This window comes from Dromaius novaehollandiae, chromosome 3 (genome assembly GCF_036370855.1).
Source record: "Dromaius novaehollandiae isolate bDroNov1 chromosome 3, bDroNov1.hap1, whole genome shotgun sequence".
Taxonomy (NCBI): domain Eukaryota; kingdom Metazoa; phylum Chordata; class Aves; order Casuariiformes; family Dromaiidae; genus Dromaius; species Dromaius novaehollandiae.
The window spans coordinates 52,066,328-52,081,594 of NC_088100.1; the positions used below are offsets into that span (position 1 = coordinate 52,066,328).

The following is a 15,267-nucleotide window of genomic DNA, read 5'->3' on the forward strand; positions in this document are numbered from 1 at the left end:
CTGAATTGTGAGTTCTTAAATCTTATTTGACTCATCTTGTTTATGCTGGTAACTCTCGGTGTGCCAAATGAGGGAGATAAAGACTGACTGCAAATGTGAGTGCAAAAAAGAAGCATGGAGATTTTTACCATATCATTTTATTCAACTTTAATATGGTTTCCATTATTAACTTCTGAAACAAAATGATTTCCAGTTTAGAAAACAATGCACTGACCACATAATTCCTTTTCCATTTTATACAGTTATACAAATATTCTAAATACACATTTTGTCAAGATGGTGGCAAATAAGATTTAACTGTACAGTACATAAGGAAAGAAAATATTTTAAGCATATTTAGAAGCAATAGAAATGTCTATACAAAACAAGCAAAAATGGAATAAAATTTTATATTTAAAGTATTGCAACAGTCCCACAGGTTTGTAACAAAAAATGTCTTTGCACGGTTCCTCACAATGCCCCATTAATAGCTAAAGCAAGACAGCAATTTTTAGAAAATAATGTTTCAAAATGCTACACATGATACTACTGTTTGCACAGTCTGATCAAAATAACAATCTACTTGGAATCAAGCAAAACTTAGGAGGAGATATACCAACCAATTTTAAAATTATCTGTATAAAAGTCATTGCACATTATTTTACTCAGTTGTTTGAAAAGTAAAAAAGTGTATTTACAAAATATTTCGCAGACAAAATTATAAAGTGAATGGATAATATATAAGTAACACGTCTTGATACTGACAGTCCAAGAACACACACTAATGGTTTTATCGTTTCAAGAGGTTTTCAGTGCTCCTTCCTCTGGGAAGTAAACTTGACTTCTACTTTGAAATGGATTTACAAGATGTTACACATAGCTATTTCAACATCAGCATTATAAAACAGTATGTTAGAAACGAGAAAGAAAGAAGGAATTTGTACATCTTAAAAAGTGAGCTATTCATAGATCAACAAATGCGTTTTTTAATTTAGTTAGGATAAATGTTCATTATTCTTCGGATAATAAACCCAACAGTTAAAATGGAAATCCTGGACTAGATGAGAATTGAAAAAGCACCATGCACAATTGTCTTAGTGTGGTAAACACTGAAAAAAAATAGCACCTGGAATCCTGTAACACAGATCATTTAAAACTGGTCAAGTAGCTGGCGGAGATATGGTGCCTTTGATAATTCTCTGCTTACTCTGGATAGCTTGAAAAGTACTGGACAGTTCAGAGAGACACACTGGATCTGTCGATCAAAGCAGCCTGTACAGTTCTTGCATATCTAGATCATATATATAAAAAAAAAGCAAAACATGTTATTTTTAACATAAATAAGGTTAACATAATTCAGTTATGTTAACATAAATAAGTCACCCAGGACTACTACGTTCTCGAGGGTTCGCCAACAGAAGAGGTGCAGCCTACAGGCAGCCAACCAAGCTTCTCCCCAACACCGAGGGACCCCAAGCAGCTCACTTCTCCTCCGCACCAGCCTCTCTCCCGCCAATGCCAGTGCCCGGCCAGCAGGCGTCACCTGCCGTGGACTGAGCAGAGATCAGCAGACTCACTGCAGGGCTTGTTTGCAGTCCTGTCACCTAAATTCTACTCACATGTGGTGGTGCTTGGGAAAAAATGCTAAATAAATGAGTGGATTTAAGTGGAACAGTTTTTACATTTATGATGAAATCGATCCTGTATAAATGTTTACTAGTGAAAAAAGACGTAATCCATTACTCTGCAGTTATTCTCCATGTACGATACTTAATAAAAATGTTCCAATTTCAAGAAAAACGTCAATTAAAGCTTGCACTTTCCTAGTCAAAGTTAATCAATCCCAAGACAGAAATACACAGTCAAGCAGGTTATACTCGTTTTCTTGTACATGAAACTAGTTATTTTTGACTATCTACTTGAAAATATTTTTGATACAAGATACCTGACTGAAAAAAAGTAACAGCAGGCATAGTTTCTCCAAACGCAGCTATACAGTCTAATTAGTTAACAGAAGTCCCTGCTTTGTTCTTTTATTTTTAATCTTTTCCAGTATCTGCTTGTCTCAACAGTTTTTCCAAGAACTCCTAACTCTGCTTCCAACCACGTTCCTGTTTTTTTGTAACATCCAAGTTTTGACCTCTCCTGCTGCACTCATTTGCGCAGTTTCAACAGCTCCAAGTCAAAATTGTATCAATGAATCCCCTAATTCCTTTAGAATTAATTCTGTTTTTCCTTATTAAAATTAATTGGGCACCAGCAACCCTCAGCCAGAACTGTATCAGCATTAAACCAGTGAAGAACTGAAATGCAAAATAACACTAGCTGTAGAGGAACAGCCACTCTCGCTCAGACCTCACACACTGCACTGATACCAGCCCTCTCAACTGAAACTGTAACAACAGGAGCAGGATTTAAATTGGATTTGTTCTAGATCTGTAATCACTAGAAGAACCTCAGAAATCACAGTACACCCTAGTTCTTTCTAAAGAGGTTGTAGCTGGTTTAAATGCAATGGAACCGAACCATATAGTACTAGAGCCATTTTTTTTAAAGTTCAATTTGTGTATAGTGAGGAAGTCTATAGCCTTAACACAGGCCAAATAGTTTTTAAGCCAAGCTTTGAAATCCCGTATGATTCAGTGGCACTCAACTGGCATATCAGTTTTCTGCTGGCTCTGGCATGTTGATAATTTAAGAGAGCCAAGATTTTAAGCTAGAAGGATATATAGATCTTCACATGCTCTTACGGAGGGGCTGAGTAATCATACGCTGACTAAAATTGGATCCTGGACCTTGCTGATCCGTTGCATTTTGAAGAGACAAAAGAATGCTGTGATCAAAACCACTAATCCTTTCATGGCGCTGGACCAATCTGCCAAATTTTGCTAAATTCCAGAAAAAAAAAAATGTAAAAGGTTTAGAGCACCACAGGAAAACTGCAGAGCATGCATTGCTTTCCTCTACTGCCATGTACAATGGAGGTGAGAGCAAATATAACGAAATAGAGCAAGAAAATAAAGTCCAAATCTCAGTAATATAATATTTATGAATGGTGAATTATAGTGGTTTTCTAGCAACAGAGCCCCATGGGAACATAGCTAATCAATGCCCAGACTACATGAACATTTATATTCCTGCAATTCAGGCAAGTCTTCAAAATGTTTTAGTGCTAGTGGTAAAATCAATTTTAACAAAAATACTTATTAATTATAAAATACTACGGTACAAAAATTAGGTGAGGCTGTGCATATGCTTCTGCTCGGTGAGGCTTTGTGCCCTGCTATAATATATTCATGAGCACAACTGGCTACCCTGCTACCCTCTTAATTGACTTCTAGCTCAAGGGAAAAAAACAATTTGGAAAATTCCTATCAAGAGGAATTGGAACAAAAAACAATTGGTTTCCTGGGACAAACATGTTTTGTTACTACTAAACTAGAACATCGGCACTTATTTTAATACAACAAAGGTGGAATTTTTCAATGCAGTTTTATAACATTCCATCATTGTCATTATTTAAAGGAACCTACAAAGCCTATAAGATACTTTTAAAGGAGAAAAAAAGGAGAAAAGTTTCTTTTGTTGTGATTTTTTTCTCCCTTTGGCTTCAATGTTACACAAAGTCAAGGTGGATAACAGCTGCTATGCTGCCTTTAAGAGCAATACAGGTATGGGAAAAACGAACGAGTTATAACAGGTTTCACACCGGGACTGTGCTTCCTATTTCTGTTGAGGGTATTCAGTAACAGGCTGCTTTGAAATTCCAGCCTCTCTGTATCCTTGGCTGACAGACATCTGCCAATGCTTTCATCATACCTTGACCAGCTGTTCTTGCTTACGCTCCAGCTCTCGGATTTCTTGGTTGAGAATCACTGCCACATGCTGTGGTTGGCTTCTGCATTTATTACAGATCCCATGCTGGGTCAGTTCATCACACACGGGACAGTGTAAGGTTGTGAAATACTGGGAGATGGTGCCTTTTCGGCCTTCCAGCTCACTGTGGGCAGTAGAGGCAGTTTTCTGAATCTGATGAAAAAAATTAAGAGATGAGGAACTTTAAGAGAGCAGCTTGCTTTATTCCTAGACTACATAGCTCATTTTTAAAAAAGGAATATGAAAGGGTAAAATGGCCTGCAGGGCATGGGTTTATTCAGGAATCACTAATATGAACTGCATCAGTCTGAAGAGTGCAGCAATTGCCCTGACGTGATGCACTGAACGGAGCCCACCCACATACTGCAACCTACTTCACAGCAAAACTCACCAGGAGAGAGAAGCAAATGGAGTAACTGAAGCAACTGGAAGTCATGTGCTGAAGTCCTGACCTCATCTCACAAGCTCTGCTTCCCGCCGTTGTTATTTTGGTAGGCACTGATCTACTTCACATCCGAAGATGCCCCTGGCTGCTCCTCCCTGGCTGCCTTCTGAATCCCGCCTCCCCTTCCAGAGTTTCTGCGGTCACAGAGCTGCCGTCCGTTGCTTTGCGGCTCCCTGATCTCCCGGGGCCAAGCTCCATGACTGCCCCTCGCCCGGGGAGATTCTCTCCCTGCGCTCACTTTAGGTCCTGTGTGATTTTTGTTTTGTGCTGCCCCTCGCTCCAACACCCAGTTGTTGCACTCTGCACGGGCGCCCCTCAAAGCCCCCAGAAGCGCCCTGGCCTCGCAAGTCAGGATTGTTTTTGCCTATTCAAGCAGTTTGTTGGAGATACTTAAAGTGACTCTTCACAGTGCAATCGGAAAGGTACAGGAAAGCAGCAGAATTGAAATAAATTGGGGCTACACTAAAAGCCTGCAGTGGGAAACATGATGCACTACCCTGCTGCTGAAGGGTAGAGTGTAGTTTAGCGTAGACACTAAACACATTAACCAAACAACACAATATACTGATTTTTCAATGTCCATTTTGTCAGTGGGACTGCAAGCTAAAATCCAGTTAACATTTCTCCTCCTGCATCTCATCAATGATTTTCTTAACTTCTGGAAATAGCTAGTTTAAAATTCCTGGTAATATTAATTAAAGCATTCCTGCTGCTTGGCCATTGTTACCTTTTCTGTGAAGGTGAAAGATCTTTGGAATATCTTGGAAAAACAAGAGTTCCAGCGTCTACTATACACAGATTTAAAAGGTGACATAGCTAGCTGGATGCATATATGAGTATTGCTAAAAATAAACAATTACAGCAAAATACTCTTTTGAACTGTGGAAGGGATCAGAGAACAGAAAATGACAATGTGGCTAAGACCAACCCTGAGCAGACTGGTTAGCAGGAAAAAAATATTTAGTAAACGAAGAAATCGCCCAAAAGATCTAATGATTAAGTCTGCGTATCTGGACATCAAACCAGTGCCTTGTAAAATAAAGAACCTTTGCTGTTACCTCGCGTAAACTTCATTCTATTAAAAAGCATGATACAACCAAACCCTATATAGATAATGTTTGTAATATATTTGTTTTTAAACACACCTACCCTTGGCAATTCGTGATACCAGCTGAAGACATCTATGCCAATAAGTGAGAATACTCTAGCCAATGGTGGCAGGATTTGTTTGGTAATATAGTAAGTGGCATTCAGCCGCAGGTTGGGATCCTGCAGGACTTCAACGGGCCGTCGCACCAGCTGGATCAGAGGCAGTCCGGGCATCCCATACACAATGACATAGGGTACTCGCTCCCCAACTTGCGGTTCAGAGCGACGGTCGTAGGCAAGCATTCTCCTGTTTAAAAATAGCCTTTATAATGCATCCACAGATAAATTACAAGCAAGTAAAACATCTGTGCAATTTCTGATATCTGACCGTATTAGCAGATCTAGAAGAGTGAAGCTGGCTCCATTATGAAGCAGAGGACCAAGCTGTGTTAATCTGGCTCATGATCCGACCCAGATTTTGGAACCAGGAACAAGAGCCCTAAAGCTACATCCCATTTCAAGTCGTTTGACTTTGCATGCAGGTCGCTTTCTGGTTACCTCTTCCTTCAAGGAGTATCTTAATACAGAGCAGCTACAGTACTAAAGTGAGCTCAGGTGCCCAGAAAGCAAAGGACTCTATTCAGTTAGAAGCAGAGATCAATCTAGGACATCACTTTATTTTATTAGAAAAAGTACAGCTTAATTTGAAGATGTTTTGTATTAAGCAAGGTGAAACTGGCAAAATGTGCCAGCTCATACTATCTGTTAGTGATAAATAACAACAAAAAATACTAATCGGATGAAATATTTACATTACATTTTTAAAAATGAAGAGTTACGCCTGATAACGTATTTCACAGCAGTAACATGAGAGACACCACTATTACTATTTTTCTCTAAAATGTCTAGTACTCATGAGCGATGGGTAACCATGCAGAGTCGAGCCCTTGTACATAACCAAAAATGTAGACAACAGCAGTGAATGCTGTTACCCTGTCCTGACAAGAGGTCTTATTCTTGACCACATGTGGCTCTTTCCAGCGCTAAGAAACTGCTTCCAGGGCTACTGGATATGCCTGAGTTCTCTTCACTTACTGCTGCAGTAGTTTCTGAAGACGACACTGCACTGGTACCTATAACTCAGCAATCCACAGGTCAAGAGAAAAACCTGCAGTTAGCACTTCATACTCTCAGTACCTTGTGATTTCCAGGGCTGGCACACAGGATCCAGGCTTGTAAGCAGAACTCCCTCTGTACTCCTTTGCAAAGATGAAGTCTTGCATGCTGGCTTTTCCTTCTAGTAACTTCATGCATTGATTCTGAACGTACTGTTTGATCTGACTTATGTCACGAGTTTCAAATAGCAGCTTGATAGAACACTCAAGTATCTTTAAAACCAAAGGAGAAAGGTGAGCAAAACATGCACATTTAACTCAAAATCAGTAATTTCATATAATTCAGTGAAGTATATGGAAATATTTATACACTGTTTAGAAAAAACAATCAAATTTGAACTAGAATGTTAATATGACACCACCCAATTCTCTTCCACTGAAAGACATTCATAAGCACATTACTGGAACAACTCACTGTCAGTTTGACACAAATATGACTCTCCAGTTCACATATTCTCCCCTCATAGTAGTTTGTTTTCTAAGGAAAGAGTTATGTATTATTAACAGTAACTTATAAAGATAAGGATTAAGAATAATATTCCTGGGATAGTGGACAATATTAAAGAAATTAATGTGATCCCAATTTCGATGAAGTCAGCTTTCTGATATTTCATATCTCACATGACATTTATCCATGTCCAGGCTTAGAGATTGTTTCAATTTCTCTCCAGAGTGAGAAAGAAAACAGTTTCTCCTGTCATTTCAAGTGTTTTGCCATGATTTTCTGGCCATGCCGACAAAAAAATAGGGGTTAAAAAGAAATCTTCCTAAGTGGGTACTTTTCTTACTGGAATAAATTTGTTTTGATTTGAACAACAAGAGCCTTTTTAATGTGCCTCACTTGTTGTACTTACTACTAGGTAAAGTGAACTTGATAAAGGATAATCTTCTCATGAACTTACATGGCGCTGAGATAAGGGCTCTGTGCACTCTGATAAGATTTCTGCAGGTTTTTAGAGGCTGAAAGGTAAGTTGATAAGGTGGAAACTGCAAGGCCTTGTAATGCTGCGCATGATCTGCAATTTGTCTTTCAAACTACTTATTGCCAGAAAAAATAGACAAAATCTCAGACAACTCTTAAGGGCTAGAAACTTTGAGAAAGTACAAATATACAATGAAATAACAGCATACTATATTTTTACTCAGGAAGAAAGGCATGAGTATTTTACCTTGGAAACAGCAGGACAGGAGTCTCTTCGGACTGTCTCTATGCCTTTTGCATCAAATACTGGGTCCTTTTGGTCCAGTGTTTCATACATGTAACCCACATACCTCTTTTTAGTTTGCAGGACACATGGCAAGTAGACCTGCAATGTTTAAAAAGAAGACAGCCCAATCTAACATGTACTGGCAATATAAGGTGGCTCTGAACATAGAGGGTTTTACAAAGAATACTTTGTTTTGTTTTTTAAAATCATTAAAACCAATAAAACAGATCAAAGTAATGTTAAAGGATAGCTGAAGAAGTGGGGATTCGGCAGTGTTCTGTTCTTAAATCACTTTATTTTACTTAGCTGTAAAGGATAAGCAACTCGAAGCTCAGATTAAAAGTGACGCACAGGGTAATTCATTTTGAGTATCCTTACTTTTCTGGACTGCACCTGTCAGCATTTTTAATGTAACTGCATTCGCCCTCTCTTAAAAGAAAAGTTCATTTTAAGTATCAGAGAAGGAAAAACTTTCTCAGCAGAAGTAGTGGCTTTTGAACGTCCTATTTTCAAACACTCTAATTATGGGGTGCCTAAAATCAGTTAGTATCTTGATTTGGGGAAAGCACGTGCTTCAGATGCCTGTGCTTGGAGAACAGTCTCCTCACGAAAGGCTGTTAGCGCCAGGCACTCTCGTTTGTTCTCTCCAACCTCTTATTTCAGTCTTGGTCGTGTCCGCATTCCTTGACCAGCTTTAAAAGCAAGAATGGGGAACAGCCCCTTCCCAGTATTACTGGGATAGTGCCACATCTTCCCGGCTCTCATGCGAAGGGGCAGCAGCAAGGTCAGACTCCCTCTGGCGGAAGAGCGCCCTGAAAGTCGATGTCTCACTTCTTGAGTGGATGCTCCAAGCTCTGAGGCTGCATATACAAAGCAGTTTCCTCATCCTGTGTTAGGAAGCCACTCTAGGAGAGGACTCAATTTTCTGACCACAGGTGGATAAGGGCACTTGAAAAGAAGCACTCAGACATGTACTGAAGTATGTCTTTGTGTCTAGTATTTTTTCTGACTAATAACTCCTTCAGCTTAATGACACTATTACCTCAGAGAAGTGGGAAGGGTCAGTGAGAAAAGGTAGCTGCGTCTTCCACAAGCATCCTGACTTTTCTTGCTATTATTTTTCTACTGTGTTCTCAGTGAACACACGCAGATTGCTTGTGAATTATGACTCAACACCTGTTGAGTCAGGTACGTACTTTGCAATGCCTAGAGCACCTGAACTGGTTGCTAATGATTTTCCAATTATAAACTTCCATCAAAATTAGTAAAGTCTTACTGTCATTCATACATGTTCCAAAAACCTATTGGATGAATGTTTATGGTTTTTCATTTTATATGTATCACATGGACATATCCTGTAGTGTGCTAAAGTTTGCTGAAGAATAAACATCAGGCTAGTGATTAATGCATTGACGCCACTCCAAGGGATAGAGTACATTTTGTCTATAAAAATTTGTTTGATTTGCATATATACAATACAAAACTGAGGGAGACAGATCCCAAACTTGATGAGTAGGGAATTTTAAATTGCCTGGTGCTACCAGGGCAACGGCCCACCAGGCATCCTGATGTGCAAGTGAGAATACTTCTTTTTGTTCATTCTGCGACACTCCTCTGACAAGGCCATTAAGGCACTAAGAAGGAGCTTGCAATATGCCTGCAGAAACAGTAAAGCACATGACTGTTGTCTATTGTCTACTAAGTTAGTGCCTGGAAAAATCTTTCATCTTCACTTTACAACAACAATGTTTTCACCCAACAAATTTAAAGTAAAATATTTTCCTTTTACCTTTTCAAACTTCAGTTTTACAGGTTTGGGGTTGGTTGCTGTTACAGCTTCAGCAATTTCTTGACCAATCTTAAAAGACTGCTCCTTAGTGGCTCCTTTCAACAGTACGAACATGCTAAAAGAAATTAGACATAAGAAATAAGATCAAATCCGTTCAGCATAGTTCCTGAAATTTTAAGGTATAGTTTCCTGGTGACAAGAAAAAGACATATACTGTGATCAATTCTGTTCCCTTCCTATATGAAAGGCCAAAAACCTGAAAAATTACAACGTTCAGCATGAGAGGAGTGCCAAAGGCACAGTGAACGCTGTGGCTCTCTGGCAAGGTGGGAACTGTGACCCTTCCAGTCACTGAAAAATTTCAGGGTTTGCATCTCACTACAACAAGAACCCGCTCAAGAGAGAACTGCAAAGAGATGTGGGTACACTGCTTCTTTCTTCCAGCAGGAGCAGTGATCAGATTTTTCTAGCTTTCTCCATCAGGTCTTTTTTTTTTTTTAAATGAAACTGCCATGAATTTAGTATCTTTGAAACTTTAAGTGTCTCATCAAATTTGTCTAAAATTGGCCACTGGATTCACGAGTTATTAAGGAGGGTCAAGCAGATAGAGAACTCATATTCATTCATCAGCTTTGTTTCCCACAATGGAAAATGGGGCAAGTCTAGTGCCAGAGATGGATATGCAGACAGTATGGCTATTATTAAGATCAATGATTGACTAAGAAAGGGGAGATATATTAATATAATGTATTTTAGGCATCCAAATCTCATCTTTGTATGCTTTGGTGGCTGCTTCTGAATTGATCCACTTTTGAAGCTTAAAATAGTGCATTCCTCTAAGTATTAACATGCAATGCCTACTAAATTATAAATATTCTACTTTCCAAAATAAAAATGGTATCACAAACAGGCACAAAAATTGTCGTTCAGTAGAGAAGACTTATATTACTTCACACATGAGAACACGATTTTTTTCTCTTCTTCCTATTTCTTGTAATTTAAAAGCACTTTCTTCGAGTCCTAAAAGAAACTCCAGGAAAATAAATGTAATTTACTTTGCATTATTCTGCAAGGCAGTAAGCAGCATCCCAAAGAGGGACCTTGTACTCTGTTCAATATCACTTGTCTGGTTTCAAAAACCTATGTCTAATAATTCTGGGGTAATGAAAACCACACAACTCAATTCCTGATTATACCTGTCTTTCAAGACAACTGGCAAGCTAAAATGCATCTTATATGAACAGCACAGAGCAGCATAGTGCCAAATGAGAAGATACATTATTAAAGAGACAGAAAGAACAGCAATCTCATTTCTTAGCAGAGGAAGCTGAAAAGCTAATACTGCATTAGGCAAAGCAGCCTAGTTAATGTTACTGTGCTGATCCTCAGTACTCCACAAACAAGAGGAGATTAATTAGATAAAAATGCTGAGCTGAGTGCTGTCAAAACTTCACGTAAGAAAAATCTTCTTCCTACTTACTCTAAATTATCACAGTGCTTCTGCCTGGTAAATTTGTGCACTCTGTTTTAAAGTAACAGCGATATTCCACATGGGAGCAGTATTTTGTGCAGATGACAGATCCGATCTGACCACCGTCAGTCACACGGGGAACCTGCCAGCAGAGCTCCAACCCTCCCAGCAGCGGAGCCATGTTTTGAGGGCCTGGAGGGACTGGAAACAGCCCTCTGAGCCCAGGACCAACAACTGGAGAGCTGCCGTCCCACTCGCCCTTTCCCCAGGGAACAGCTTCACAAACCAAAGAGATGAAGTCTAGATCCAGCCTGGATAACTTAGGATAACTTCGTAATAGGTCTTAGCTATGCATTTATTACAAGAGGAAACCCCCCGTCCCACCTAGTAAGACAACAGAAAAATATATCTGTGATGACCTACTATAGTTTTAAAGCATCACAAGAAGCAGGCTGCTGATTACCTGTCAGTATCACCGTACACAACGTGAGCACCCCACTTTTTTGTGTCATTCACCAGTTTTATAGCACGCTCCAATGTTTCTCTGGCTTTGTGGACAATGCTATCTCCGAGCTGCAAAGATAAAGATAAACTGTAGATTTTTATTCTATTGCTAAAATCACTACTAGCTCTTAGTAAACATAGCTTAACCCTGGCTTGATCTATGAAAAAATCACTGTTCTGAGACAATGTCATCTATTTCATGGTTTAAAAGAATTACCAAAAAAAATTTGTTTACATCATCCAAAAATAGTCAAGAATTAAGGAAAGAGCAATCAAAAATCAAGGAAATTAAAAGAAAACTTGGTTTAGACTTCTTCAGACATATGAAAAACATGAGCAGCAAGAGAAGATTGCTTAGGATTGTTTTCTCTAGTTTTTGGATTCTGCTGACTCCTCCTTTTATAACAAATAGGAAACAACTACAATATTTAGTTTACTTCCACTATTAGAACTCTAATCCAATCTTTGGAGAGAGTTCTAAAAAAACCTGCTAACTCTAAATACTCTTTTATGGGAAGAAGAAAAATTACTTTTTTTCCTAAAAGGGTCACAAATGAATCCCAAATTGCTGATTTTCAGTACCACAAATAACATCCCTGCTTTTATGAGGGCATTTAGATCAAATACATTTCAAATAATAATACTGTGTTATCTGATTATAATTAATAGCCACCTTTCCACACTTTTTTCCTACATTTTTATCTGCAACCCTTACCTCAATGCATGGCATTCTTCCAGAAAAATTAGCAGCAGTATAACCAAATGTAACATTAGCTATAAATTTAAGACCCAACTGACGAGCTTCAAGCATGCGAGTTATAGCTTTGTCATGCTTATAAGCCTTCATCGACTGCTTCACCATTATCCTAGTCTTCAAGATTTCTTCTAGCATGCTTGGCAGCACACCCTTTCTTACTGAAGGCTGCCAAAAAAAGGAACGAAGAAAAAAATTATGTTGAAAAGCCCAACCTAAACAGTTCAGAATAGAAGCAAAACTCAAGAACTGTTAGATAATCACTGATAAGAACATAAATTAATCAGCAAGGTGCCCTAGGCACCAATGTTTTGGCTCTTCACAAAAATATTAAAAGCAACCTGGAATACAAGCAAAGCTCTTAAAGACAGGGTAAAGAATTTTTCGTTGTTTTAACCAGCCCTGCCAATGTAGTATGTTTAGACAACCGCATTAATTACAATGGAACTTCAATATCTAACACTATTAATTCTCCACATGTTAAATACTGAAGGAATACTATCTTTTAAAAATTCTGCAAGCATTCTAAAGTTTTTGTTTTACATTAAATATATGTATACTGGTGATTGGCTAATTACTCTTAAGCCCTCCAGGCCATGTTTATTAATTCAATAGAAATCAGCCAGCAGTACACGTAACATAAAATGAGAACAATAGATCGCAAGTCAGGGAGTTTCCTCTCCCAAAGCATGGCTCTTTTTCTAGGAAAGCATTCTGCTAATCAGCCGCAGAAGAATGAAGTGTTACACACAGATAATTACTGTTTGATCCCCAAACTGTGCAAGTAAAATACAGTTTAATTATAGATGAAATGAACCCTCTGTATAAATGAAAGCATAAAGATGACATTTTATTTCCTGAACTGCCAGAAGTTCAGTGCTCTGAAGAATATCAACAAACGTTGGGAAATGAGACACTAACCCCCCCCCTTCTGTCAGTAACATCATTACCTTGACAAAAGCCACTCCGCTGGGTGACACTGTGATATCATGCCTTATCTGGTACAGTAAGTCAGGAGGTACTCTGAGAGATGTACAGCCAAATTTGAACTCATCATATCTAATAAAGAAAAGAATTAAATATGGAGATGATTCATTCACTCACAGCCCGATCAAGCAGAAGCATCAGCTCATGTTAAAATACTGATAATGCCAACAAGAATGGAATCAAAATTACTATCTCCAGTAGAAATAAATACTGTCACTTACAATTTCTTAGCTACATGCAAAATGCTCTAGTAAATGTGAGTAAAGCAGTAATACATGGCTAAATTCCCCAGAAAGTAAATTATCTGTTCTGCGTTACTGATTATTTCCAAACGCTGAGTTAGTGATGCAGCACACAATCATACCATTATCCAACATGGAAACCAGGTATGTTTACTGAGTAACCCATCACATTAGTCTCTTCCTATGCATTCAGAACTTCAAGTCAGAAACTTGAAAATCTGATGACAACACCTAGCAATCATTGCATGTATCTTCCGATTCTTCCATGTATTGTTTATAAAGGTAATTATAATGAGCTGTGAGATTTTTGTTCTTTTTTTTGATTTAAAAAATTACTGTTATGCTTAATAAGATGTACCACACGGAACAACTCATTCTAGCTTTTCATTTTGAATAGTTAAGACAAGAGTGAACCAAAAGTCTTAGAAGAGAAAAACAACAATTTATTAACATATAGTGGAATAATACTAGTCCAGCTTGGAAAATGTGCAGTGAATTTACACAACTTTTAACTTAGTTTGAAGCAATACTAAAAATTAATATCACTACCGTGATGGAAGATACATACACTCGTCTGCAACACACACAAAGCACATGCATACAGAGTTCAACTTTTTAACAGAACAGAACATGGGATTTCTAACTCTATATTTAAAAATATACATATGTTGGCATATATATACACACATATATGTGTGAATGTGCACATGGCAGATCTTTAGCATCTCTGTTTTGTAACAAAAACAGCACTATTCATCTATGTCCATTGTTTCCAATGTCAACTGAGGGTTCTCAGTATCTTTACTTGAGATATTCAAGTCTCTACAGAATCAAAGTTTGCAAGAAAAAGAAAAATAACTTACTTTCCCAAGTTTTCAATATGTCCCAGGCAGGTTGAAAAACAGTAGTTGTATGCTATCACAATAGAAGGATATAATGACTGGAAATCGAGCACAAGAACGGCATTGCTGTAAAAACGGGATTCTGGCTCCATTATTAAGGGAACACATTGTGGGGCTTTCATATGAGCTCGCTGCTGGATACTGGGTGTCACAGGAATAAAATTCATTGGCTTTGCAATACGCAGCATCATAGACTCCACACGATACTGCAAAACACAGTTTGGATACAGCCATTTTAATTACCATTTAGAAAATGCAGAGTAAGTGTTGGTTTATTAAAACTGAAGGAATATGCACTTACATTTTCCTGAATTTAAAGCTCAGGCAACTAGTCTTCCAAAATACATAGCCATACTCTTACTTTTAATGTATACTCTTTATCACATACAATGGAACTGCCTTTCTGCATCATTTAGCCCTAATTACTGAAAATCTAGTACTTCTGATTTATATCTATCTATGTGCAAGATAAACATGCAGGTCAGTATATAATGTGCAACAAGACATATTGCTACGCTACAGCCAGTGAATGAGTATTTGCTGAACCAAGGTTTTGCAGAAGAATGAAAAAAAACCAAGGTATAGTATGTAGTTACTTTGCTTACCATTTTCCATAGGAATTTGCACTGAAATTTTATGTCAATATTCAAGAAAACAGAGAAAAAACATGGGAGTGGCATAAGTTATTAATTGCGCCCTCCAAGTTTTTGGTCCTGCGAGGTTACTAGAAGGCACTTGGCAGCAACAGAACAAAAGGAAGAATTTAAGCCCACGTCAAAAGTCTCCTTCATTCTGTTGTGTATCATGCTCACTCCCTGATGATGCCGCAATTAGTAGAGGAAGGAT

General features: G+C 38.2%; 1 protein-coding gene across 1 annotated transcript in view; it reads right to left on the reverse strand.

The window, feature by feature from the left end:
• Nucleotides 1-119: 119 nt before the first annotated feature.
• The window catches only part of REV3L (REV3 like, DNA directed polymerase zeta catalytic subunit), a 126,772-nt gene continuing 111,624 nt past the window's right edge, over nucleotides 120-15,267 (reverse strand). Inside the window, exons 23-32 of the mRNA XM_064508887.1 lie at nucleotides 14,383-14,627; nucleotides 13,241-13,349; nucleotides 12,252-12,458; nucleotides 11,496-11,605; nucleotides 9,562-9,676; nucleotides 7,734-7,871; nucleotides 6,587-6,777; nucleotides 5,450-5,696; nucleotides 3,799-4,008; nucleotides 120-1,270 (exon numbers count right to left, since the gene is read on the reverse strand). Of these exons, the coding sequence (XP_064364957.1) occupies nucleotides 1,130-1,270; nucleotides 3,799-4,008; nucleotides 5,450-5,696; nucleotides 6,587-6,777; nucleotides 7,734-7,871; nucleotides 9,562-9,676; nucleotides 11,496-11,605; nucleotides 12,252-12,458; nucleotides 13,241-13,349; nucleotides 14,383-14,627 (1,713 nt within the window). The 3' untranslated portion in view covers nucleotides 120-1,129. The remainder of the gene's footprint in view (nucleotides 1,271-3,798; nucleotides 4,009-5,449; nucleotides 5,697-6,586; nucleotides 6,778-7,733; nucleotides 7,872-9,561; nucleotides 9,677-11,495; nucleotides 11,606-12,251; nucleotides 12,459-13,240; nucleotides 13,350-14,382; nucleotides 14,628-15,267) is intronic.